At 40.1% G+C, this 25610-nt stretch overlaps 1 protein-coding gene across 1 annotated transcript in view; it reads left to right on the forward strand.

Annotated features, from left to right (window-relative positions):
• The window catches only part of scn1laa (sodium channel, voltage-gated, type I-like, alpha), a 37172-nt gene that overhangs the window by 295 nt on the left and 11267 nt on the right, over positions 1–25610 (forward strand). The window contains exons 2-18 of the mRNA XM_049015284.1: positions 6131–6439; positions 7352–7470; positions 8039–8137; positions 8247–8375; positions 8594–8685; positions 11018–11212; positions 11892–11955; positions 12188–12329; positions 13910–14116; positions 15491–15745; positions 16688–16811; positions 17069–17307; positions 17415–17588; positions 17682–18038; positions 18360–18809; positions 22288–22414; positions 24523–24677. Of these exons, the coding sequence (XP_048871241.1) occupies positions 6173–6439; positions 7352–7470; positions 8039–8137; positions 8247–8375; positions 8594–8685; positions 11018–11212; positions 11892–11955; positions 12188–12329; positions 13910–14116; positions 15491–15745; positions 16688–16811; positions 17069–17307; positions 17415–17588; positions 17682–18038; positions 18360–18809; positions 22288–22414; positions 24523–24677 (3195 nt within the window). The 5' untranslated portion in view covers positions 6131–6172. The remainder of the gene's footprint in view (positions 1–6130; positions 6440–7351; positions 7471–8038; positions 8138–8246; positions 8376–8593; positions 8686–11017; positions 11213–11891; positions 11956–12187; positions 12330–13909; positions 14117–15490; positions 15746–16687; positions 16812–17068; positions 17308–17414; positions 17589–17681; positions 18039–18359; positions 18810–22287; positions 22415–24522; positions 24678–25610) is intronic.

Genomic DNA, 25610 nt, shown 5'->3' on the forward strand with positions numbered 1-25610 from the left:
TAGTGTGAAACTTAATTTATATTATTCCCAGTGTCCTGCTCAAATCTAGACTGGTGTCTTTGAGGCATATTACCAAAACTACGTATCATTTCAAATATTACGTGAAAATACTCCAGGCTTAGTGAAGGTATAGTAGTAGTGCGGTTCTCCTCTGTATGTTACTCTCTGCATAACCAATTAAAAAGTTCTATCTACTGTCTTCCTACTCGTTCCGATTTAAGAAGAGGATTGAGCTCAGTATTCTGAGTGCTCACACCACACGTTGGTAAGTGGGTAATTTTATTTTATTTAGAACATTTGGAGAAGGAATACACGTTTATAAGAACATAGTTTTCTCAGTTATTTTCTTTAATGGGATTGTTAAAATGTACGTTGGCCATTACCAATATTATAGTTAGGCCTACATTTTACTGTTATAATGTAGATGTAATATAATCTCTGATTTTGAAAAAGAATATTATATGACATTTTCGTTCAATGGTTTTCGCATGATTTAAAAGTTTTTTTTCTCTCTCAGTGCTTAAGTTTGGATGGGCAGGGCGGTTCGAGAAAATGAATGTAGGAGCTGGATCTGGTCTCTGCACAGGGCAGTTACGTTATCAGGCGTTACCAGATTCATAGATGTAAGCCAATGAAACATCCTCTTCCGTAGGTTATGCTTAAAATGTGCATTAAACAAGGTACCGTTTCAACTTATATCACTTTTTCTGTATGCTATTTTGCTTTACTCGGCTTGGTAATTAAAACACGATGCTTTACGCAATCTGAATAGTCTCTTGCTTTAGTTTGTTTGTAGAAACATGATGTACATATTTATATTGTAACAGTTTGTGAAACCCAGTAGGATTTATGACTAATTGTAAACTCAATTGGCTTCTCTGAGGCAAAGGCGTTGCGTTTGAATCCGATGTTATACGCAAATATACAAACGGTCTCATGTTTATATAATGTAATTTATACAAATACCCGAAAGCATATTAAGTATTTTGGGGATCGCCATTGCAAGGCCTAATCGTCGGATTTGATTTTTTTTTTCGAGTTTTCCTTCAGTCTAAATATAGCTTTTATAACAAATTTAAAATTTTGCGAACCATATTACTACGTCTTTTGCCAGTTCTGTCTTACAGCCTCAAACAAGATAAATACGTCCATTTCATAGCCTAGTTTTTTGCAAGATGTATTTGTAAACTAACTATTACTTATTCCCAAGTTTACTCGGGGTTTTATTATGAATAAAATAAATTGGTAACTTTAACCTAGACATTTAATTGACCATAAGGTGCCCTTAACTAACATACCCTTCAGTACCCTGGATAGCAGCCTTTCGTTTGCGCCCGGGGACCTGTATAACGATATTTTTTAATTTTTTCCTTAGCTGAATAACTTGTCGGATTTAAGTGACCTCAGTTTAAACGAACTTCATCTTCGCTCACTTACATTTAAACCCAGACTATCATAAACCCGACAATATACCCGGCTAAGCATGAATGAATGAATAAATAAATAAAATCCGCCTTCATTGTACACCGCGAAAGTCTGGGCAAGTCCTATGGCGAGGAAACCGTGAGTACATTTAGTGTAATGCTTCACAATGCCTATACATACACATGCAACCTATGTATTATTTTCAGTCTCATAATTTCAGCCTCTATGCCTTTGATGCTTTGGAAAACTGGATACAAATTTTGCACTGGCTACATTTTAATTATAGAGATGTATTAACATAATGATGAAAATATTATATAAAGCAGGGGCTGTCAGGATCGCGGGTGTAGCGACGGGCTGGCTGGCAGGAGGGATCAGGCAGGGATGAGACAGGCAGGTGGAAGAAGGGAAAAACTGGGGATTTATTCGGGAGACCAGGGTAACAGCGACAAGGAAACATCGGACCTCAACCAACATCAACTAACATCAATGACGGACCAAAAGACGTGGGCAAGACATGGACTGAAATAGTCAAGACATGGCAAACAACAGGGTACAGCTGGGTACAATTAGAGAAGCACACGTGGATAATCAGGGGGGCGTGGCACGCACGAGGATCGTACGAGCCGGGCATGACAGGCGTCTCAAGGTCCAATCCAAGAGGGTCGAAGCCCTGTGTAGCTTAGATCCTTCCTGTTCCATCACAAATGATTCAGCTCAAAAGCTGTGTGGTAATTAGCACAAGGGATTGGATCAAATGTGTTAAATGAGGGTAAAAAAGAAACTGTATGGGGATCCGACCCCTGATATAAAGTTTGTCCCGTGTCTTGTTACCTGTCTTTTTATATAGAATGTCTATTTAAATTCAATCGAAATTTTTGTAATCTAGATGAAACTTTCTAGTTCCATTGGAGCGTACGCACGCCAGTGAGCGAGAAACATTTCTGTTCTCATGTATGTCTTGCACGTAAAATGTGCCCTTGTGAGGTAAAGTGAGCTATCCCACAAAAACAAAGTTTCGAGAAAATGAGCTCCAAAGTTGAAATATACCCTACAATTGATATGTATCACAGGTAGCACAGAGGTATGACTTAGATAATAAAAACTTATCCAATTAAAAATATTCAATAAGAAGGGGGTAGGGGTCAAAAATGTGGGATAGCCCCCTTTACCTCTCAAGAACACAAATGTGAATCGACAATAAAATATCTTTGAACTTTAAAATAAAGCAAATGCTGTTTAAATGTTAAAGGGGCCCTATTATGCTTTTCCAGTTATTCCAGTTCCTTTAGTGTGTTATATAGCTTTCTGTGCAGGTAGATGGTCTACGAAGTTCACGCCAAAGGGGTAACTCTCACCACAGAAACCACTCTAATCTGCTTGAAATATCTCCTTGGAATATCAGGCGCTACTTCCGTGACATGGTGACATCACCTCGTACCACAGTTATTACTGGCCACCTACTTGCAAAGATCTGTCTATAGACTGGAAGACAGGGGCAGTAGGGCAAGATGACCAATCAGAGCATACTGGGCTTATCGGGGGTGGGGCTTACTGATTACTTCAAGACAGACAGTGAACAGAGATGTACAGCATGAGAAAAATGTTTCTGGAACACTGAAGCATGTAAATGTATCCTAGTAGGCCCCAAAAATAACATTATGAACATTGAAATTGAGCATAATCGGGCCTCTATATGGAAATGAACATAATTGTCACAATACATATATTTTTGGCGTATTATAAAGAACATTGGATCATTTTTTGAAGTATTGCATACAGAAGGGCCTGGTATTTTCCACTAGCCTGTTATTTGTTTGGGGGTGTCGACTTGGTGTCTTTCCTGTTGTAGTTCCTGAACATGTCAGAGCTGCCCAACCATTACCAGTAACAAGGCAAAATTAAATACAGTGTGGAAATACAGAGGATAACAAAAAAATTGCTCTTAGAGGAACCAGTGATGGGGTGGTGCAGTGGCTCAGTGAATAACACTGTTAGCCTATACAGGACCAGGGTTGTATAGCGTTTGCATGCTCTTTGTTGTATGTCTAAATTGTGTGTGGCAGTGTGGCAGAACTTACCTTAATAAAATATTAGGATTAGTTTTTTGTCCTGATAAGAAGTTTCATTCACCACTGTATTTATCTCAGGAAATACAGTACAGTGTAAGACAGTGTAATAGATGAGATCTCATATGATTGTCCCCTGTTTTGAAACAGCTTACGTACAGCTACACAAAGCTCTTTAGCTGTATGTGAACAAGGGCATGGGCTTGGCAACTGGATGCAGTGAGATGTCAACACCTCAAACAGTTTGGTAAAATACATATTACAGTACATTTCATGTATCCCTGCCAAGAGAACTGAAATGCATGAGTGTTTTTGCTCCTATATGGACTGATTGTCTGTGGTCTGGTGGAAACATTCTAAACTAAATGGTAGGAAGGAAGATTTACAGTAATGGAGTGGCCTCCCTCTTGGGACTGAGATTGAGTATGATGTTAGCTTTTCTGACTCTTTTTTTATCAGAAATAAATAACTGACTTGGCGCTGAGCAAGAAGGTTCTGGAGATGATGGTGCCTCTCCTGGCAGATACCCTGAAGGAGCTTATGTGGAGAAGATACTAGGGCTGTGACGATGAAGGGTTAGGATCTCCAGTTCAGTGGGAAGTGCCTGTTTCCCCTATAAAGTACAGCTACGGGTTTTGTAGTATGAATAGGTCAGATTGCACTTACAGAACATTTGTAGCAGATGATACATATGGGTCCATAGTGACGTAGAAATGAGGCGAATGGCACATTGTGAACATTTGTGCTGTCGAGGAGTCAACTAAGCATAAATGCAGCTAGACTTATCATCCGATGAATGCTTAGGCATGAGTGTAAGCAGTATTACAGCTACGGAGCATCATCTAACAAAGCAACAAGCTACTAAGGTTATTCAAGGACCAGAAGTGCAACATAAGCTCATTCTGCTAGCGTAAAGAAGCGTTGGGTCAGTTGGAAGGCAGCAGGCCCCTCGGGGAAGACAGGGAAAGCATATATACCTTGCTTGCATTTCACTTTATTGGGCAAAGACCGTCTCGCTTCCTGGTTGGGGAAGTCAGCAGCTATCATTTGTAGAACTGGTTCATTGACTAACTGCTTGTTCATGAAGTTTTGAGTGGGGCAGTGTATGGCTAAGCAGGCTAAACCTCTGAGCCTTTTATCGGAAGGTCGCTGGTTTGAACCGAGCTTTGGCAGAATAGTTCTGTCTGTTGGCCCCTGAGTAAGGCCCTTAAGCCCAGCTCCATGGGTACTGTTGCAGGTGGTTGCCCTTCAGTGCCAGGCTTCTGCTTGCTATGTGTGTGTTCTAAAGAGCAAGATTGGGTAGGTGAAAAGAGAATTTCCCCACAGGGATCAATAAAAGTGTCACTACTTATTATTATTGTTGCTCACGGTTTGAGTTGAGATGCAATGTGTTGAGCAGAACCAGTTTAACCAGCAAGTGGAAGCATACAGCCAATTTCTGACCAGTTTGAGAAAGACTTCAGTTTTGGATGTTACCTTTATCGTGGACCATCTTCTGAACCACGCATTCTCCACCAGGGTATATTGTTCTGTTCTCAGAAGTGCTGTACGGATCCAGGATCCAGCACAGATAGTGGAGAAGAAAATGTGTCATGCCACTATCGACCATGGCTAGCACTTTGGGGCTTCTTTGCACCTCTAATGCCTGGGATAAGCTGCAAATACCTATGCAACCCTGATATATATTACAAATGGCACAATATTAGTTCCTCTGGTCCGAATGGAAGAAGGTGGCCTGGTGTGATGACTCACATCCTGTGTTACATCATGTGGATGACCGGGTGCAGGTACATCATCTCCTGGAGAATAGATGACACCCAAATGCACTACAGGAAGAAGGCCAACTGGTGGAGGTAGTGTGATGCTCTGGGCAATGTTCTACTGGGAAACCTTGGGTCCCTGTATTTATATGGATGTTACTTTGACATGTACCACCTACTTACTTACTGTACAATAAGCACTGTCACAGACCCAATACACCCTTTCATGGCAACACAATTATAGTCTTCATACAGTATGACATCACAACATTCATCCATTTCTGTCTCATTTTCAAACTCAGGTTGGTTCAAACCGTGTTATTGTTAATGTTATGATTATTATTACTGCGATGGGCTGGCCCCCCATCCTGGGTTGTTCCCTGCCTCGTGCCCATTGCTTCTGGGATAGGCTCCGGACCCCCCGCGACCCAGTAGGATAAGCGGTTTGGAAAATGGATGGATGGATGGATGATTATTATTATTATTAGTAGTAGTACCTTTACATTGCTCTGTACAGCCTTCACAGGTAATGGGATTCCTATGTTGTATCTATGTATGTCTATGTCATGTCCCTTAACAAAAGAGATGCACAATAAAACAGGTACTTTAGAAATCTGTGCATCTTGTCACATAACAGGAAACACTGGTTTTAATTAAAGCTGCGATGTCATACAGTGAAGACATTGATTGGTTAAAGAGTTGAAATGTAAGTCCCTCCATTGTTGACCCAGGGACACATTGAACTTGGCAAAATCAGAACATGCGTATGCTGTGTGCTTTTCTTGCAGAGGATGTACATCCATTTTTCATGGGAACACTCAATGAACTACGTGATTTTACTGCATAATAATTTTGTCCCGTTTGCTCTTGTTCCAGTGCATTTAAGGTCTTCACATTGTGAAAGCGCAGGATGAAAAAATGAAGACGCTTCCCATATTGTTTGGACAAGACAACTTCAACCGGTTTACACCGGAGTCTATCCGTAACATCGAGAAGCAGATTGCCCTGGAGGCAGCCTATAGGGCTAAGGGAGTGGTACCTGATGACCCTGATGAGAAACCAGTCCCTGAACCCAACAGGGATCTGGAGGCATGGAAACAACTGCCGTTTATTTATGGGGACATACCGTCTGGAATGGTATCCACCCCCCTGGAGGACCTGGACCCATATTACAGTAATCAAATGGTGAGTCTTTGGGATGAAGTAGATTTAGATGAAGTTTCACAAAGAGCTATTTCTGCTATTTTGGTTCCTTCTGCATCTAACTGCCGGGAAATAATGCCTGAGGATGACGATGTTTCATTCCTCCTTCCAAACAATCTTCCTACTGCTTATTCCTGTCACTGTCATTGGCAGACCTGCAGTGGATATCATGCAGCATTGGGCACCTTAGATGGGATGCTATTTCCTTGCAGTTATAATAAATATTTTTATGAATAATATTATTAGACGTGAATATAGTTTTAAGTGCAACTCTGACATTTGTTTCTATTATGGTTATAATTGTCCAAAAGCTATTCCTGGTGTAATATAGCAAAATGGTTGCCGGCCACCAGTGTTGGGCCTGTCTGTTACATTACATTCTGTTTGTTACCTGGCCCAAAAGTGCAGCTCTGCTGACCAGCTATCGAAAATAGCTTCTCTGGCTGTTTTTTACATGGGTTTAATCCAGGGACGGATTATGGATTGTGTGGGATCCTGGGCAAAACGTTCACGAGGCCCCCCCCACCACCACCACCAGCACCACCACCACAATTCAAGGGCCCTTGGCAGCCAAACGCCCTCCCTATAGGGTCAGGGGCCCTTGTAGGCAGAGGATCAAAGAATGTAGGCCCTCTAAAATAGACAAACGAAAATACATTGTTGATAAGCGTTGCAAATTGTTTTTGGCTAGGGGCCCCATGGGCCCCCTGCACCCCAAGGGCTCCTGGGCAGCGGCCCCGCTGGCCCAGTCCGTAATCCGTCCCTGGGTTAATGGAATACAAAAGATTCTTCTTCAGGTATTCATTTTGATGCCATAAACATACATCTGTGACAGATGTTGTCTCATGCAGGGCCTACCCCCTCTTTCTTCTCTGTCCTTTCGTTTGCTTCTAGACATTCATGGTTCTGAACAGCGGGAAAATTATCTTCCGTTTCAATGCCACAGATTCCTTGTATATCTTGAGCCCTTTCAACCCAATAAGGAAGCTGTCAATTAAGATTCTGGTGCATTGATATCCTTTTACATGCAGGCCATCCTTTCATTATTAAGCAGTGTAGCTGGATTGTACTGAATGATTCATTTTGGTAGCACTTTACTTGACAGGGCACAAATAATATAGTATTATACTCTTACTTATGTATTAACCACAGAGTAAGTCTTGGTTACATACTGATCTTGTTAATTCATTATTAATGAATCGCGATGCATGTTGTATCTCAAGCAGTTAATATATTTGTTACTATATCTGTTAATTTCATAAACCTTTGTGAACTTTTGAAGGAACTACTGAAGGAGCTAGTAATGAGTAGAACAAATGAAATACTGATCTCGTTTGTTCATCATTAATGAATTGAGACACATCTTTTATGCCAACTATATTTGTTCATGATTTGTTCATAATTTGTACTTCAGTAATAAATGAGGTATTACAACATACTTGTTCTCCGTCAAGTAAAGTGTTACCCTCATAACTCATGTGACCATAGTTTTGTACCTCAAAGTACTGACTCTGATTATATGCTATTGTTAACTATTTGTCCGGTGTGATAAAGTTTGTTGTCCTTGACTGTTCACTCAACGCTATTTAGCCAATTCATCATATGCACCATCCTGGCCAATTGCGTGTTCATGACCCTGACGACCCAGACTAACCCACTGGACTGGGAAAAGAATGTGGAGTAGGTCACATGGTTTCTTTAATGACCAGACATGGGCATTCATGTAACAGTGCCGACTGAACGTTGTGTTTGTATAGGTTAGAGTGTCTTCTCTCTTATTTCCGGACAGGTATACATTCACTGGCATATACACTTCTGAGTGTTTCATAAAAATCCTTGCAAGGGGATTTTGTATAGGGAAGTTCACCTTTCTTCGTGACCCATGGAACTGGCTGGATTTTACTGTTGTTGTAATGGCGTAAGTGCTATGCTTCTCTTTATCATACCACTATGAAATTTAATCTATAGCAACACAATTGTAATCATTGCTACAGATTCATATAGGAATCGCATAAAGTCATGTTACATTTACGGGCAAATTTAATTATAAGTATTGCTCATAAAAGGTAACATGTCATAAAACTTATTAGTCTTGTCATAACAGAATTTCTAATAATCGTGTATTTAATCTTGCAGCTTTGTCACAGAGTACACATCTCTCGGCAACCTTTCGGTTATTCGCACCGTCAGAGTATTAAGGGCACTGAAAACTATTTCAGTAATTCCAGGTGAGTTTTCCCTAGACCTGGCGGTGTCATTGGAGTGCCACCTCTTGCACTACATCTGACAGAATCTTTGGACCTCAAAACTATGGGCGTTTTCAAAACCGCATATCTACTACTTCCATATACTGATCTGGACCAAAAAGTAGTGTGTTGTATGCAGTACGTGAGAAATATGAAATTTGCAGTACACGAAAGATAACTGGATGTTTTACTGGTTTTAAAAAGATCACCAGTATGCAAAAGAACAGTCTATTGCATCCCACAACACAATGCGGCAGACTGTCACAGCCTCGTTTTGACTGACCAACTTGGGAAAAATGGCCGTCCTGATGGCCACCAGGAAGAGTTCTATCAATGTGATTAAATTACTTTCATTTTCAAAAGGGAGGGCAAAGTACAACAAACCAACGACAGACTAATTGGACCAAAGAGGTTAGCAGTTCTATATGGATTAGTGTGATAGCTAACATTAGCTGCTAACATTGCCCTTTTACATTTCCCATAGGCAAAGCACAGGTTCTTTAGGTGATTGGTGATAGGAAATTGGTGATGGGATTTAACCCCAAATACTGCCCTCTAATCACAGCCTCCAAGAGGATGACCTTAATATCATTTTGATTCTTTTATCAGGTCTAATAATGTGTTAATGTATAGCCTACTTACGATTTGTAATTCATTTATGAAAGTGCTACCTTCTTGGCAGATAGTGTATGTACGATTGTTTGCCCTGATTGCCTTTGTAATTCTATTTGGTCATGCAATGTCCGTGTCCTTTCAATACGCACGGGGATTAATTGATGTGACACTTTAGGTAAGCTAACCGTTTAGTTATTATTTTGAATTGCTTTATTTGTAATGCGTTCTTTGTAGAATTTGATCGTTTTTCACTGCACTCCTGGTAAGATTTTGCAACATACCAGTTGGAAAAACTCCACTTTAAATGACGCCTTGTCTGTAGGAAATGGTCATTATGGATTAAATAGGCTCATGGAGAGGTCACATAAATGTTGCCTGCTACAAATCTTTATGAAAAAGCTGCTGGATACTGTACTAACTACCAGTACACAGTATAGAGTATGTATTGGTTACCGTATACAGTACATACTGTAGCATAAGAAACATACAAACGAAAGGAGGCCATTTGGCCCATCAAGCCCATTTTGGTAGAACTTAACTAATAGGTGAAAGTTGTTAAAATTTTAGCTATCTCTGATTTAAAGGACCCCAGGGTTTTAGCTTGCACTATTTGAACAGGAAGACTATTCCATGCTCTAATTACATGCTGTGTAAAGAATTGTTTTTTCAAATTCAGTTTAAAATGTTCTCCCGCTAATTTCCACCTATGGCCACAGGTTCTATTATTTAAACTAATATTGATAAATTTAATCTCCTTTACACGAGGCTGAACAGATTCAGCTCAGCTAACCTCTCCTCATAAGACATTCCTCTAAGACCAGGAATCATTCTCGTCGCCCTGCGTTGCACCCTTTCCAAGGCAGCAATGTCCTTCTTAAAGTATAGTGACAAAACCCACACACAATGTTCTAGGAGGGGTCTTACCAAGGAATTATATAATCGTAGCATCACTTCCCTTGACTTAAACTCCACACACCTAGAGATGTAACCCAACATCCTATTGGCCTTTTTATTGCTTCCCCACACTGGCAAGAGTGGGACATGGAAGCATCAACATATACTCTGAGGTCTTTCTCGTTACCAGCTACCTTTATTTCAGTGGAACCCATAAAGTATCTGTACTTTGTATTTCTGCTTCTTGCATGAATTACTTTACATTTAGCTACGTTAAATTTCATCTGCCAGGTATCAGCCCAGTCGCTAATTAAATCAAGATCCCGTTGTAGCCTCTGTGCTGCTAGTTTAGTATCTGCTACACCACCCACCTTGCTGTCGTCTGCAAATTTAACCAGTTTACTGTATGTATTAGTGTCAATATCATTAATGTAAATTAGGAACAATAATGGTCCTAAAATTGAACCCTGCGGTACCCCACTATGAACGCAGGCCTACTGTGACATTGTGCCTTTAATAACTACCCCTTGCTTCCCGTCTTTTAACAAGTATGCTCTGTGCAGTACGCAGTTTCAAAAATAGCTTATGTCTCTGAAAACATATGCCACATATCGTTATATATGAATGGTAGAAATTTCAACATAGCTTATACAATACATCTGCTTATTTATGTATATCTGATGCATTTCATCTTATGTGAGAAGGCGAGGCAAAGATCTTTGCTGTTCATCTCCCTCCCCCATGTGTTATTATCAGTACAGTCTGTGAAATGAGGTGACTAAATATTCTGTGCTCTCTCCCGTAGGTTTGAAGACCATTGTCAAAGCCTTATTCCAGTCCGTCAAAAAGCTGTTCAACGTACTGGTCCTCACTGTCTTCTGCTTAAGCGTATTTGCGTTAGTCGGGCTGCAGCTCTTTATGGGAAATCTAAAACATAAATGTATCAAAGAAGTAAATTTCATGGATTTCAACTATACTGATGAATACATAAACAATAAAAGTAAGTGCTTAATCTTGTCCTTGTTAATGGGTTATGTAGAAACATGGGAAGAGTCTTGGACCTTAAATCTTTATACTCTAAAGAGAAACTCTGGGTTAGTTCCTTCTAAGACAGGTATGAGAATATGATGCCCTGAGTCGGCCAGTGATCGGAAGGTCGCCGGTTTGAGCCCGACTTCAACAGGAAAGTCACAGCTACAGGTCTTTGAAACGAGGCCCTGAACCCTCAACTCCATGGGTGCCATTGTAGATGGCTGCCCTTTGCTGCCATGCTTGCTGTCACTGAAAAGAGAATTTTTGCCATGGGATCAATGAAGTGTCGTTGCTATTAGTATTGCATGGGAGGGGGAGGGGTATTGTATCATTAGAAAATGATGAAAGATCAGTTTAGGGATCTCAGGTCAGAGTGATATAGTATGGATGCATGTGTTTTTATGTGGTATTCTCCATGTTGGTATTAAATATGCTGATTATTCCAAAGCAGAGAAAACTAAGTGAAATAAAAACTAATTATAAGCTTAGAAAATTATAGCTGGTTAAGTGCCATAAATTGACTACCGGTATCCAGTAGTAGTAGCAGTAATGATCCTTGTTGTGAAACACTCTTGTTTACAAGAATAATTTCCATCCAAGATTTGCACTCATTGTGTCTTGTCTGTTCATCTTTCCCCACAATTTAGGTAACCATTATTTTCTGAAAAATGCCAAAGATGCCCTTATTTGTGGAAACTCCAGTGGTGCTGGGTAAATTTGGATACCTTTCTTTGATTCATTTGTAGTTGGAAATAGTTAACTAACAGCAGGAGACTAGGATATATACAAATAAGTATTAGTTGACCTGTTTCACATTTTTTTTAATTTATGAGGAAAAAATGTTTTAACTTATGTGCCAAACTACAGTACTACATTGCACTGATTTATTTTTTCTCATCAATGGGATTTAAGTTTTCTCAAAGACATCTTTTATATGTTGTAGGCACTGCCCAGAGGGCTACATTTGTCGTAAAGCTGGCAAAAATCCAGACTATGGATACACCAGCTTTGATAGTTTCGGCTGGGCTTTCCTGTCCCTGTTCAGACTGATGAATCAGGATTCCTGGGAGACTCTCTATCAGCAGGTCTGTGATTGGTTATTTTGGTTTAAGTGAGTGCAGGTCCTGTTTGCTGCTTTTATGTACCAGGACACAGACCAATGAACCGGTGGTTTCTGTTGGTCAAATTTATGTCATGATCCTTCATGATGCAGATGATTCATGACTAGAGGCCAGTTTCTCAAAATCTTCTTAATGCATTATCCTTCGTAGGTACTACCTTAAGTTGTCTCTTAATGATCCAATGTGTTTCACGAAACGTTCTTAGTCACATATGTCTTTCATAATATATTCTTTCGTAAGGTTGGTCTGAGCCTCTCTTAGCAGTCTCTTATTTCTGTTGTTGGCTCATAATGCTCATTTAAAATAACACTAAAATCATTATGGGTAGTTTGATAACCAAACATTAATTAACTAAAAAATGACTGATCCATATGATAAAATTATCTTGTCTGATACATGACTACAATCTTCTTTGGGTTTCATTCATGTGCTCTGAATGCACAGAGAATTGGCCTCAGTAATGCGCAGATTCATAATGAAACATAAGGAATGCACGGTTGCTTATGTGTTTTTTTATTAATTGGGAAGGAAGGGAGGGGATTCTGTTGATATTGGGGTGGACTGGTTGTCCCAATTTCCGACGCACATACATACACACACCTCTGTAAATGTGTCAAAGTCACAGTACATGAAAAGTTTGGCTCATGAGGTTGATAAGAATCAACACTGCAGGTCAATTTACATGAAGGTCTAATATATCTTTCCCCAAAAGCACCCTGGGATAGCCTTCAGTAGTCAATACTGAAGCACATAGAACATTCAGTTATGTTTAGACAGTAACACAACTTTTCTTTCAGCTGTTGCTGTTTCTCCTTCCAATATCAATGACATGCAAACATATTGATGCACGTAGGCGTTTTATAGAACTAATACCAATAGAATAGTAATACTACAGTCTGGGGAGGCAAGTCTGTGCATCCAGTCGGTGAAAATCGTATTTACCATTAGATGATTGGAGTTGTTAATGTTGTATTTTATTTTTAGGTTCTCCCTAGTTATGATTTACGTAATATTTTGAAGCATTCCTGCAGTATTATATTTACTAAGAACACCATTTACTCTCATTTGGCAACAAGCAATTGCTGCGTTGAGGGAATAATCAATTCTCAAGCCATCGATGTCAACCAGTCAGGTGTTCTGGTGCCTATTATGGTTGCTCTTAAGAAGCTTTCCCTTCAGCAATCTTGTAAGAGATTGAGAAACATATATAGAAAAACAAATACCTTTCATAAGATATATCTTTAGAGTCTTTGTAAGACGCTAAGAGTGTATCTTCTTTTTCGAATTTTCAAACTTTATGGCTTTCAAATAATGATTAGGTTTTATTTTAAAGACAGACCAATGTGACGCTTCACTTTTAAATCAAAAGTACAAAAAAACAAACAATCCTGTAAAAAAGAAAAATCTTATTTGATGCTTTAAGTGAATTTTTACATTTTATTCTCTGTATTATATTTACTATCTATATTATCACTTATTTCCATAATTTACTGTGCAGTCCCTTAAGCTAGCATGTGCAGGAATGTATGTGTTTTGTGTTTCAGACACTGAGAGCTGCTGGGAAACCCTACATGATCTTCTTCGTGATGGTGATTTTCTTGGGCTCCTTTTATTTGGTGAATCTGATCCTGGCAGTTGTGGCCATGGCCTACGAAGAGCAGAACCTGGCTGCCATGAAGGAGGCCCAGCAGAAGGAGGAGGAGTTCCAGGATATGCTGGATAAGCTGAAGAAGCAGCAGGAACGGGCACAGGTACAGAGTGTGGTTTGTGCCCAAACATATTTTCACAATCTAGCTGAGATTCATTGCTGCAAATCAATCCAACGATCCATCCATCCATCCATCCATCCATCCATCCACCCATCCATATACTGTATTTGCTTGTCCTATATTCCTTTACATTTCAATATTTCAGCCTTCCTGGTTGGGATATCCATTATCCTACTATTGTGCATTGTAGTGGCGGTCTACAACTATTATTTTGAGTACGAGCTACTTTTACGAAGAAAATAATCTGTTGACAGTAAGAATTAGGGCTACATGATGAATTGTGCGCACATGCAGGAGTCACATCACATTTCTTGGCTTTGCTTTGTGTCTGTTGATACAACAACAGCACCAATTTATTGGACATACTCTCTTTGTAGATAAAAACAAGTTCTATTTGGCTATAGTTTATTTTAGGTATTTTCATTCCCTTTTTTGTTTTAGAAATGTTGTGAAATTACTTGTGGAAATTTCACATATCGCGATGTAATATCGTGCAGCCCAAGTTCAAATTGTCATCCGGGGAGAGGGAGGATGACTGTGGTGATAGTTAAATTCATTAGCCTAAATTAATCACCCACACATAAAAAGAAGAAATATATTAGTTACACGGGCTACTCATTTACTCCCTAAGGGCTACTCACTATTCAGTGCATTATGTAACATCCACTTTTTTGTTATTTAATTTTATTAGCATATTTGATAGTATTGATATTTTGTTGGGGGTGGCATGGTGGTGCAGTGGTTAGCACTGTTGCCTCACACCTCTGGGACCTGGGTTCGAATCTCCGCCTGGGTCACATGTGTGTGGAGTTTGCATGTTCTCCCCATGTCGTCGTGGGGTTTCCTCCGGGTACTCCGGTTTTCCCCCACAGTCCAAAAACATGCTGAGGCTAATTGGACTTGCTAAATTGCCCGTAGGAATGCATATGAGAGTGAATGGTGTGTGAGTGTGCCCTGCGATGGGCTGGCCCCCCATCCTGGGTTGTTCCCTGCCTCATGCCCATTGCTTCCGGGATAGGCTCCAGACCCCCCGCGACCCAGTTGGATAAGCGGTTTGGAAAATGGATGGATGGATATTTTGTTGTGAGAAAATGCCACAAAACACAGCTAACGAAAAAATTAGCTGATTGCTTTGATTCCTAAAACTTTCATAAGGTATCTATAATTTTATTATCGCTACCTTAATCTTAATCTTGGCTTGATTCTCTGACCATTAAATTGCTGGCTTGCGGAATGGATTTGCATATGAGTTTGTAGTTCTTTGGCATTGCAGGTATTAGCTCTGAAGCTAATATTTGATATATTTCAGTGGAATTGAACGCATGCATTCCAGTGCTTCTCTCGATTGTTTTGTAGGCTGTCCGTGGCGCCATTGATCCTGAGTTAAGACAGAAGAAGGGAAGTATCACTAATATCTTCTCTGAAGCATCCAAACTGAGCCCCAAAAGTGCCAAAGAAAGGCGCAACCAGCAGCGCAAGTGGAGGGAAGATGAGGAGAAGGCAGATGGAGAGACGTTCCAGTCAGAGGACAGCATCAGGAGGTCAGAGTTCCAATACTCCTTTGATGACAACACAGTGACGTACAAGAAGCGAAACTCATCCACACAAAAGGTGAGAGTCCATGCTTTGGATGGAATAGGACCATAATAATTATTAAAATATAGTAAAAGAAAAATAATAAATACCCGCTAGGCCTGGGCGATATGACCTCAAATCAATATCATAATTAAGTGAACATCTTACAAGGATTGTACTGTAAATATGGTGAACTATTAAAGCTGGGATATTTTTTCTAATGAAAGATCGTATATCTTACCTTTATGAGTTTTAAATAATTTAAGTAAACACACAGATAAACCATTTATGGTTATCTATTGAATATTTCGAACAACTGAAATCAAACCGCTTGAAATGAAAACGTCCTATGCAAAATGTCACATTTTAGTTTTAATGTAAAAAGCAAGTTCCCAAAAAGGTATACACATGTTTATAGTGGGGGTGGCATGGTGGTGCCGTGGTTAGCACTGTTGCCTCACACCTCTGGGACCTGGGTTCGAGTCTCCGCCTGGGTCACATGTGTGCGGAGTTTGCATGTTCTCCCCATGTCGTCATGGGGTTTCCTCTGGGTACTCCGGTTTCCCCCCACAGTCCAAAAACATGCTGAGGCTAATTGGACTTGCTAAATTGCCCATAGGTGTGCATGTGTGAGTGAATGGTATGTGAGTGTGCCCTGCGATGGGCTGGCCCCCATCCTGGGTTGTTCCCTGCCTCGTGCCCATAGCTTCCGGGATAGGCTCCAGACCCCCCGTGACCCAGTAGGATAAGCGGTTTGGAAAATGGATGTATGGATGGTCTCCCTGTAGTCAATTTGTGATTTATCTATAAACCACTCTCTCATTCTGTTGTCTTAATTGTACGGTATGTACATGTCTGTTCTTTTCTCATGCAGTATGTTAAAATGTGTTGGTTTAATTTTTAGGAAACCGTTGCACCATGATGGCATGACGCGATGCAGTGTTTTGGTTGAAGCCTTGAACTGCGTTCTGTCTGTAGGAAATGGGGATTCCACCGAAGAAGCGATCAAACTCACATCAGCCATCGATGGATTTCTTAGAAGACTTTGAAATGAGGCAGAGAGCTCTTAGTGTTGCAAGTATGCTGACAAATACAATGGAAGGTATGACACCTCTGAAGCCCATATAGTGGGATTTCGTGCAGTTCGTTTAATATGCACTAAAAGTTTTCAATAAATATTCTTCGTTATTAGTCCAACCATACTTGTATCCTGCAAGTAAACAAGATTGTCTCCCTTTGGTATGAGGTCTGGATGGATTTATTTTCTTGTCTATTAAGTCACGTGACATGATACTTGAACTTCCCATGGGTTGAAGTGTGATAGACCTAAGATGACATGATTACTTTGGGCTGTTCCAGAACTGGAGGAATCAAGACAGAAGTTTCCATCATGGTGGTACAAATTTGCGAAGACCTTTCTTGTCTGGGATTGCTGTCCATTGTGGTTGAAGGTCAAGCATATGGCTGGTCTGGTGGTGATGGATCCATTAATGGACCTTGCTATTACCATTTGTATTATCCTGAACACACTATTTATGGCCTTAGAACACTACCCAGTGACAGAAAAATTCACCAGAGTTCTTGACTATGGAAACTATGTAAGTACTTTCTGAATTGTGTATCTCGGTCTGTTGGCTTGCCATTTCTTAATAAGTTGCTTTTAAAAGCGGAGCTTCTATTTTCATTCGAGTGCCTCTATGTTTAGGTGTTCACAGGCATCTTCGCGGCAGAGATGTGTTTAAAAATCATTGCTTTTCATCCTTACTACTACTTTCAAGATCGCTGGAATATATCTGACACAGTTATTGTTGTTCTGACTTTGATCGAACCTCTGATAGAAAAAGTGGATGGTCTGTCTGTGCTCAGGTCTTTCAGACTGGTGAGTGAAGTGCTAATTCATAGCCAAACATACTTCACAAGATGTGAGTTTTGAGAGTTCTAATATAGGATTCTGTGTTGACTCTGTCTACAGGTGAGGGTGTTTAAATTGGCCAAGTCTTGGCCAACACTCAACGTTCTGATTAAGATCATTGGAAATTCTGTGGGTGCACTGAGCAACCTGACATTCGTGTTGGGAATTATCGTCTTCATCTTCGCTGTGGTGGGCATGCAGATATTCGGGAAGGACTACCGCGACTGCACATGCAAAATCACAGCTGATTGCGAACTCCCACGTTGGCACATGTCCGACTTTCTGCACTCATTTCTTATTGTCTTCCGGGTGCTCTGTGGCGAGTGGATTGAGACCATGTGGGACTGCATGGAGGTGTCTGGACAGGGCATGTGTCTTGTCTTCTTCATGATGGTCCTGGTTATCGGGAATTTGGTGGTATGCTTTCTTCTCCATAAGCTTCCCCCTTCCACCTGCTCCATGATTAAATGCTAAAAAGTGGTCTGCATTTTGTTAGTGAGTTTTTTTGACAGGCGAACTAGCTTTGTAAAAGCTATGTATTTAATTGTTTGCAAGACCATTTAAGTCCTTAATTACAAACTAGATGAACCATCAATTCAAAGTGTTAAATAAGAAGTCTGTCCAATACCATTCTTTTCTTTTATGATTATTTACAAATAAAGAAGCCTAATGAATTCTCAGAAGCTAATGTATGTAAAAACAGCATTTTAAAAGTGTTTTCTTACCTCCATGTGGCAGGTTTTGAATCTATTTCTGGCTCTATTGCTCAGCTCATTCAGTACCGACAATCTGCCGGTAACAGAGGATGACAGAGAGATGAACAATCTAAGGATCGCTTTTGGCCGGATTAGATGTGGCATCTGCTCAATAAAGGCCGGATTGCAGAAGTGCTTTCAGAACCTCTGCAGGTGTAACAGGCATAAAAATGCCCTCAAAGGGACATGGAGCTCAAATGAAGCCCAAAGCAATTCAGAAAACCCTGTCACCAACCACACTGAGATCTCCAAGGAACAGCATTACATAAAAGAGGGTAAAGAGGCCGCTGATGTCATAGCGTGCCCCCCTGAGAAGGAGTACATATATTTTGTCCCCAACCATGGGTGTACTATTGTAGTGCCTATAGCTATGGATGAGTCCGACTCTGAGAACCTCAGCACTGAGGACTACAGGGACTCTTTGAATACAGAGGTAAGGCAGTTATTCTGACCGTCTCGGACTGTGCACAACAATGATGTCACAATCTGCCAGAGAAAATTCAGCAAAGAAAAGGGAAAATATAATAAATATTTTGTACTCGGGCCAAAATAAATTTTATGTAACATTTATGCTGAGCTCTTGGCTGCGGACTGATAGTAGACGCTTTCAATCTTTGAAATGAACATTGCAGAATGCTGCAGTCTAGCCAGTGTTACAATTAAATTGTGTGGTCGTGTATTTGATCTAATGTTTCCACTGAGCACTAAACTGACATACATTGCATATCTACCTATATTTTAGCTATAACAGATGTTTAATATGATCCTTTGAGAGAGAATTAGATGTTTGTATTCCGCTATTTAGCCTAAATGGCAGCTTTCCCCAGATTTCGATAAGTTTTCAGTTTCTAAGTTTTCAGTTTCCCGCTTGCCAACCTGAAGATTATACTCAAAACTACACAATAATAATGGCAAAAGAAAAAATAGCTAAATATGTTGTGAATGAAAGACAAATGCTATGAAAGTGTGAAATCTTAAATTTCCTTCCTTAGGATCCTGCAAAATGGATTGTTTGTTCTTTATCAAACATATAAAACATGTGTATTATATATACAGGCAGTCCTCAGGTTACGAAATCTCTTCCCTAAGTCTGTGTTTAAGTTGAATTTGCAGGTATGTTGGAATAGTGATAATGAAGTACATAATAATAATATAAAATATATAACAATTATACAGTAATAAGAAAAGTAACTGTATATGTTTTTTCAGTTCCAATACAATTCTAATACCCCACTGCCGATACAGATTCAGGAGCTCTTTTGACCTTAAACAGAGGTGGAGATTTCAGGTCCAGAGAGTACAAATCCAGACCCAGATTTATTTCAACCAACCAGATGAATATAAAGAGTCACAGTCACAGAGTCTTACAAGCAAGGATAGGCAAGTGTCGAATGCTTAAAATGCCCTACAATTTTCCCCCCATTGGCCACAACGTTGCTTACACTCCGCTGCGATAGCAGCCCCTTGTGTATCACAAGCTGCAGCGAGTGTGCGAAACAGCCGAAGCTATCTATTCCCAAATCATCCATTGCTTTTTCACAATTGCGTTGGCTTTCTTTAGTGGGATTTTCCACTAAACGGTATTTCCACCTCTCAGAAATTTGTTTTAACGAAGACTGCAAATCGTTGTGCTACTAGTTGTTGTTTTAAGCGTAAAATACTTCCAGATCGTCACCATCTTATGTAACATTACGCTCCTCGTACTGCAAACGGTGTGCGCATGACGTCACAGCAGGCGGAAAGTTACTGAGCTCACACCCGCGTTGTAGCAAAAAAATTAAATGGCAGCATAAGCGTTCAGCTTGAATGTTGCAAAAACATCTAAAATGGGCTGATTGTATAAATCGATTTAACAAGAATAGAAACCTTAATATATAAATCTTTTTACAGATTGCCAAAAACTAAATAAGTAAACATAGGGCATGGATCAGTGACATATGACCGATACCCGAACCGTTTAATAGGTATCCATCGGTGCTGATACCGATCCTGAATATCGGATCGGCGCACCTCTATACGGTAATGTACTGTACCTCAAGTCGACTAACCACTAAAGTTTTGCAATGTTTACAGGAGCGTCAAAAAGTAGTACGTGCGTTCATATTACGAACTACCGAATCTAACTAAAATTCTTAATTCTTTATTTCTTGATTCTTTTGTTATTTATTTCTTTATTCTTAGTTCTTTATGGCAGTCCATTAGTAAATACAACGTTATAAATACAAGTCGCGCGTTCTTATCAGGATTGGCTGTATTCCATGCTAATACCTAAAATACAAACACAGAAGGGTTTTGAATTTTGTTGAAATCATAACCCTCACTACTTGACTGATACCCTTAGAAATGAATATATTATGGTTGTGGAGAAGGTGGTCCATTCGGACGAGAGAAGAATCTGAAATATCTACAAGTAGGTTCCTCATGAAGTTTTTTTTGCCCCACATGCAGTAACCTCTGATATTTCATCGTCTTTGTTTTTGATGAAAACAAAAGTGGAGTGGAACTGGGAAAGGGAAATGAGTCAGAGTTAATGGTCTAAAACGCCAGTATCAGCTGAAGCACTTGAATTGGAAATTGAATTGTTTGGATTATGTGGGACGAGATATTAGCGTAGCTGGCGCATTTAATGTCTGCTAGAACAATCATGGAGAGATGGCAGATTCCATCTTCGTGATTTGTAGTACTTGATGACCACTAATGAAGACAGATGGAGAACTCTTACCCACAGATGCCCTCATGTTCTGAGTGCACTAATTGATGCTATGTTTGTTTCACACTTTAGAAAGGTAAGCCCTGTAAATTCGAAACCAGTAACATCGACTGTTTTTTTGGAATAAAAAGATAATTAATCAAAGCTGCACTGCACATCTTTAAACGTGTGTTTTATTTTTCTTATAATTTAATACCCGAAATGGAAGTTGCTTAAGTTAAGATGTTTTCATCTTGTCTAAGGCACAATGCATTATGGTCTTGTACCAAAACATTGTTATTCTCTTTGCGTCCTGAATAAAAACACATAAGTCAGGTTGTGGTTCATATACTGTAAATCCTATTTGGCGTAACTTCACTTGTTATTTCACCTGTTTCTCAAGCTATTCAGTAAGGCAAGACCTATAAGACATGTTTATTGTCCATACCAGTACCCAAGGAGACTGCAGATCGCATTTAAAGATCCAGCACTATTTTTTAACTATACAGAAGGGAGGCAGATAGTATACATAACACGTTTACTAGATACAAAATATAACTCACCCATGTGCACAAGAAAACCTGCAAGTTATCACAGGCTTGCACAAGTAGGAACACTTTTCGACAGATGTGAAACGCGTTTTAGGGTACAATTCGAAAAACAGCAACTATATAGTAACTGTTAGGGAAATAAATTTGCATCCTGGATTAACTATTGATGTTGAGTGCTCACGGCTCGTTACTGGTTATTCCTGGTGACTGAGAATTCCACATTACACTACAGAATGATGTGACCTGCTGAATGCCTTCTTATATCATGTGCACTCTGCCGCTTTTTGCTGTTAATGTGGACTTTGTCCTATATTTTACAACAGCTAACGCTTGAATATGAATACTTCTATGAGCCAAGCATGTGTTTTCATGTCAACAAGCATATCTTAGAGTGGAAAAAATTAATTAGTAGTTCATTAAGAAGGTTTTAAATGAAGAGCATTGGACAATGGACAAGACATGAAAATACTTCAGCCTTGAATGAAAATACATATTTAATTATTGCATTCCATGCAGTAAAAACAGAATCAAAATGATCTACGAGCTCGTGATGGATTGTATCATTTGGTCTAAATAATAGTAGAAATTTTCCTTTTTTGCCTTAAAAGACCCAGAAGCAGCTGAATATGCAGTGAAGTAATTGTGGCTGTCGGGGGAATTTCCTTTCACAGAGACTGAGGGAGCCAAAGCTCAGCACCTCTGATGGCAGCACCGTTGATTTGTCATTTGAGGAAAACGGAGATTCCAGAGATGGGGACTTTGAGGAACCCCAGGGACCAGAACCATGCTTCACTCGAGGTAAAGCTGCAAGACACAGATTAGAAGCGTTGTGGAATCTCTGTGGTATTTACTACACAGAGATGGATAGCTGAGGTCCAGACAGTAAACATCCTGACCGAGATTTAGTTTTAACCAGTGAGTTGAGTACTCTGTCATTGTTACTTTTTATACTCAAGTGGTTGATTGGACAAAAATATGGTCTGTATATTTACTTTCTGGACCTGAACTATCCACTTCTGATACTACGTGTCGTAAATAGAATGATGAGTCTAACGTTATGACCACTGTGTCAAGATCTAGGATATATTAGATTGTAAGCTAACATGTGGTACCTGAAGTTAAATCGTTCAGTGCGGGAGAAATGGGCAGCAGTAATGACCAGAGTGAGCGCGATAAGGGTCAAATCATTATAGCCGGAAATTTGGGTGAGAGCATCTCCGAAATTGCATGGCTTGTGGGGGGGCACATGGTCAGCCACGGTCGGTGCCTACTGAGAGTGTTCTGAGGAGAGAAACCATGATCTGCCAGCAGAGTGCTGAGCGACCAAGGTTTGTGAATGTGAGGCTATGCCTTCTGGTATTATCCCACAGAAGTGCTACTCTGGCACAAATGGTCCATCGTTTTAATGATGATTGCTGTGTCATGACGAACAAAGCATCGAGTAGCATAGTTGCATTCTGGTTTTCAGAATGTTCCACATCTACGGAATATATGCAGGTTATGTGAGTTTGTAGATTTAGACAAAAAAGGGGTGAAACCTGACCGACAATTATAAAATACATGTTATAAAGAATAAAATAAAAAAATAAAATATTTCTGTATGAGGTAAGCTGGTAAAACATTTCAGACATCAAGGAGCACATAATATCTTGGGTCAAAGAGACTCCATGATGATTGCGATAAAGACTGGAGATTGGAGAGTCCAGGGTCTCACCCTAGAGTCAGGCCCGGGGTGTGAGCGTCTGGTAGCTGGGCCTTCACCCATGGGGCTCTGCTGGGCATGACCCAAAAATATATGAATAAAACATGGTTCCACCCTCATGTGGGCCCACCACCTGTAGGGGGATCCATGGGGTTTGGGTGCAGTTTAAATCAGGTGACAGTTGAAGGCAGGGGCTTCGAAGGACCAATCGTGTGCTACTGAGACTGGCTCTTGGTACATGGAATGTAACCTTTCTGATGGGGAAGGAGCCTGAGCTGGTGCATGAGGCAGAGAGATACTGACTAGATATAGTCAGGCTCACCTCGACGCACGGCTTGGACTCTGGAACCAAACTCCTGGAGAAGGGCTGGACTCCACTCTGGAGTTGCCCATGGTGAGAGGGGTGGAGCTACTTATAGCCCCTCGGTTTGGTACCAGTGTGTTGGAGTCTACCCCAGTGGATGAGAGGGTCACCTCCCTTTGACTTTGTGTCAGGGAACTTTGAGGGGTGTTTGTGCGTATGTGCTGAACACCAGTCTGAAGTATCTAGCCTGGCCTTGGAGGAGGTGCCTCGAAAGAATGAAATTGCAGATACAAGTGGCAGAAATGAACTTCCTCTACAGGGTGACTGGGCTCCACCTTAGAGATAGAGTGAGGAGCTCAGACATGTGGGCGGGGCTCAAAGTAGAGCTGCTGCTCCTCCGCATCGAATGGAGTCAGTTGAGATGGTTTGGGCATCTATCTAGGATGCTTCCTGGATGGCTTCCTGGGAAGATTTTGTCTCTCAGCTGGCCTGGGAACGCCTTGGTATTCCTTCGGAGGAGCTGCAGGACGTGGCTGGTGAGAGGGAGGTCTGAGCATCCCTGTTTAGACTGCTGCCCTCAACCCGACCCAGGATAAACGTCGAAAAATGGATGGATGGATGGATCGATAGAATATCTTTTTTTTGGAACATTTGAGTTCAGTGTTTTAGAAACTGTTACATTACATTTTTGTAAAGTCAGTTATTATATATGTGCTGTTTAGAAATGAAATAATAGTCATTCACATTATTAGTAGATGCAGTTTTTTATTTACAAATTATACATCACTTTGGATAAAGATCTGATGAATAAATGCAATATAATGTTAAATGGCAATGTATGTCTTTATGGATTTTCTTAATTGTTTTATTGGTTTTTTTAATTTTCCCATTTAATTTCAGGGTGTGTCCGTAGATGCCCATGTTGCCGTGTCAGCAGGAATGAAAGCAAGAGGAAAATGTGGTCAACTCTAAGAACGAAGTGCTTCTGGATTGTGGAGCACAACTGGTTTGAAAGTTTCATCATCTTCATGATTCTCCTGAGCAGCTGTGCGCTGGTTAGTGGGCTGTTCACCTGCCGAAGAAACCAGCTCCAGGGCTATTAAGATTATAGGAGAGAAAAGGCTTTACTGTGTGTATTAGTGCGATTGTTCTAAGCTATTATTGGTATCGGTGACACTTTACTTGAGGGGGCTCAAATAACTTAGTAACTCAGTTGCTACTCAAGTACAATTCAGGAACATATATAATAACTGCAGAGGATACATGAACCATTATGATTGATTAATGATGAGCATGAGATTAGTACTAATCTAACATTGGTAAGTTGAGTAAGAGTGTACTACTACCTTATTTGTGCTCCTCAAGTAAAGTGTTATCAAAAAATCAGTGCTTGGTGAAAGCAAGAGGGAAAGTAGTAAAAGACCTTTGTTATCCAAATGTATTCCTGTACGAATGAAAACATTTCACGAATAGCATTACCGAGAAGTTTTACTGAAACCTATACTGTATACAAGATGAGAACATATTTATACTCCTAATCTCCTCCTTGATTTTGCAAGATTAGCTGTATAAAAGATGAATAATTCTTTTTAACATGTATAAGGCAATATATAAGGTAAAATAATATTTTGTGTCTAGGGCAGGGTCGATTATTCGACGTAATCAATTATGTCGATTATAAAAATGTGTCGACGTGGAATTTTAGCGTCGACACATTGTGTAAAACTACGCAAATGTTTTGTAACTGCAATGGACTACGTGATAAGCTAAACGTATTATAAGGTGAAGTTTATCCCCTGGGGAGCACGATAACGCTGTCCTTTCAAGAATCGCGCAATAAAACAGTCTGCTAAAAACTGAACTTTACTGTTCACTTGATGAACTCTTCATCACTCGAGAGTTAAAATATTTTATTTATTGGACCTGTAGCGTGGTTTTCATTTACAATACAAAGTTATTCCGCTAATAAGATGGTTATTTCACTGCTG

Source organism: Brienomyrus brachyistius, chromosome 1, assembly GCF_023856365.1.
Source record: "Brienomyrus brachyistius isolate T26 chromosome 1, BBRACH_0.4, whole genome shotgun sequence".
Taxonomy (NCBI): domain Eukaryota; kingdom Metazoa; phylum Chordata; class Actinopteri; order Osteoglossiformes; family Mormyridae; genus Brienomyrus; species Brienomyrus brachyistius.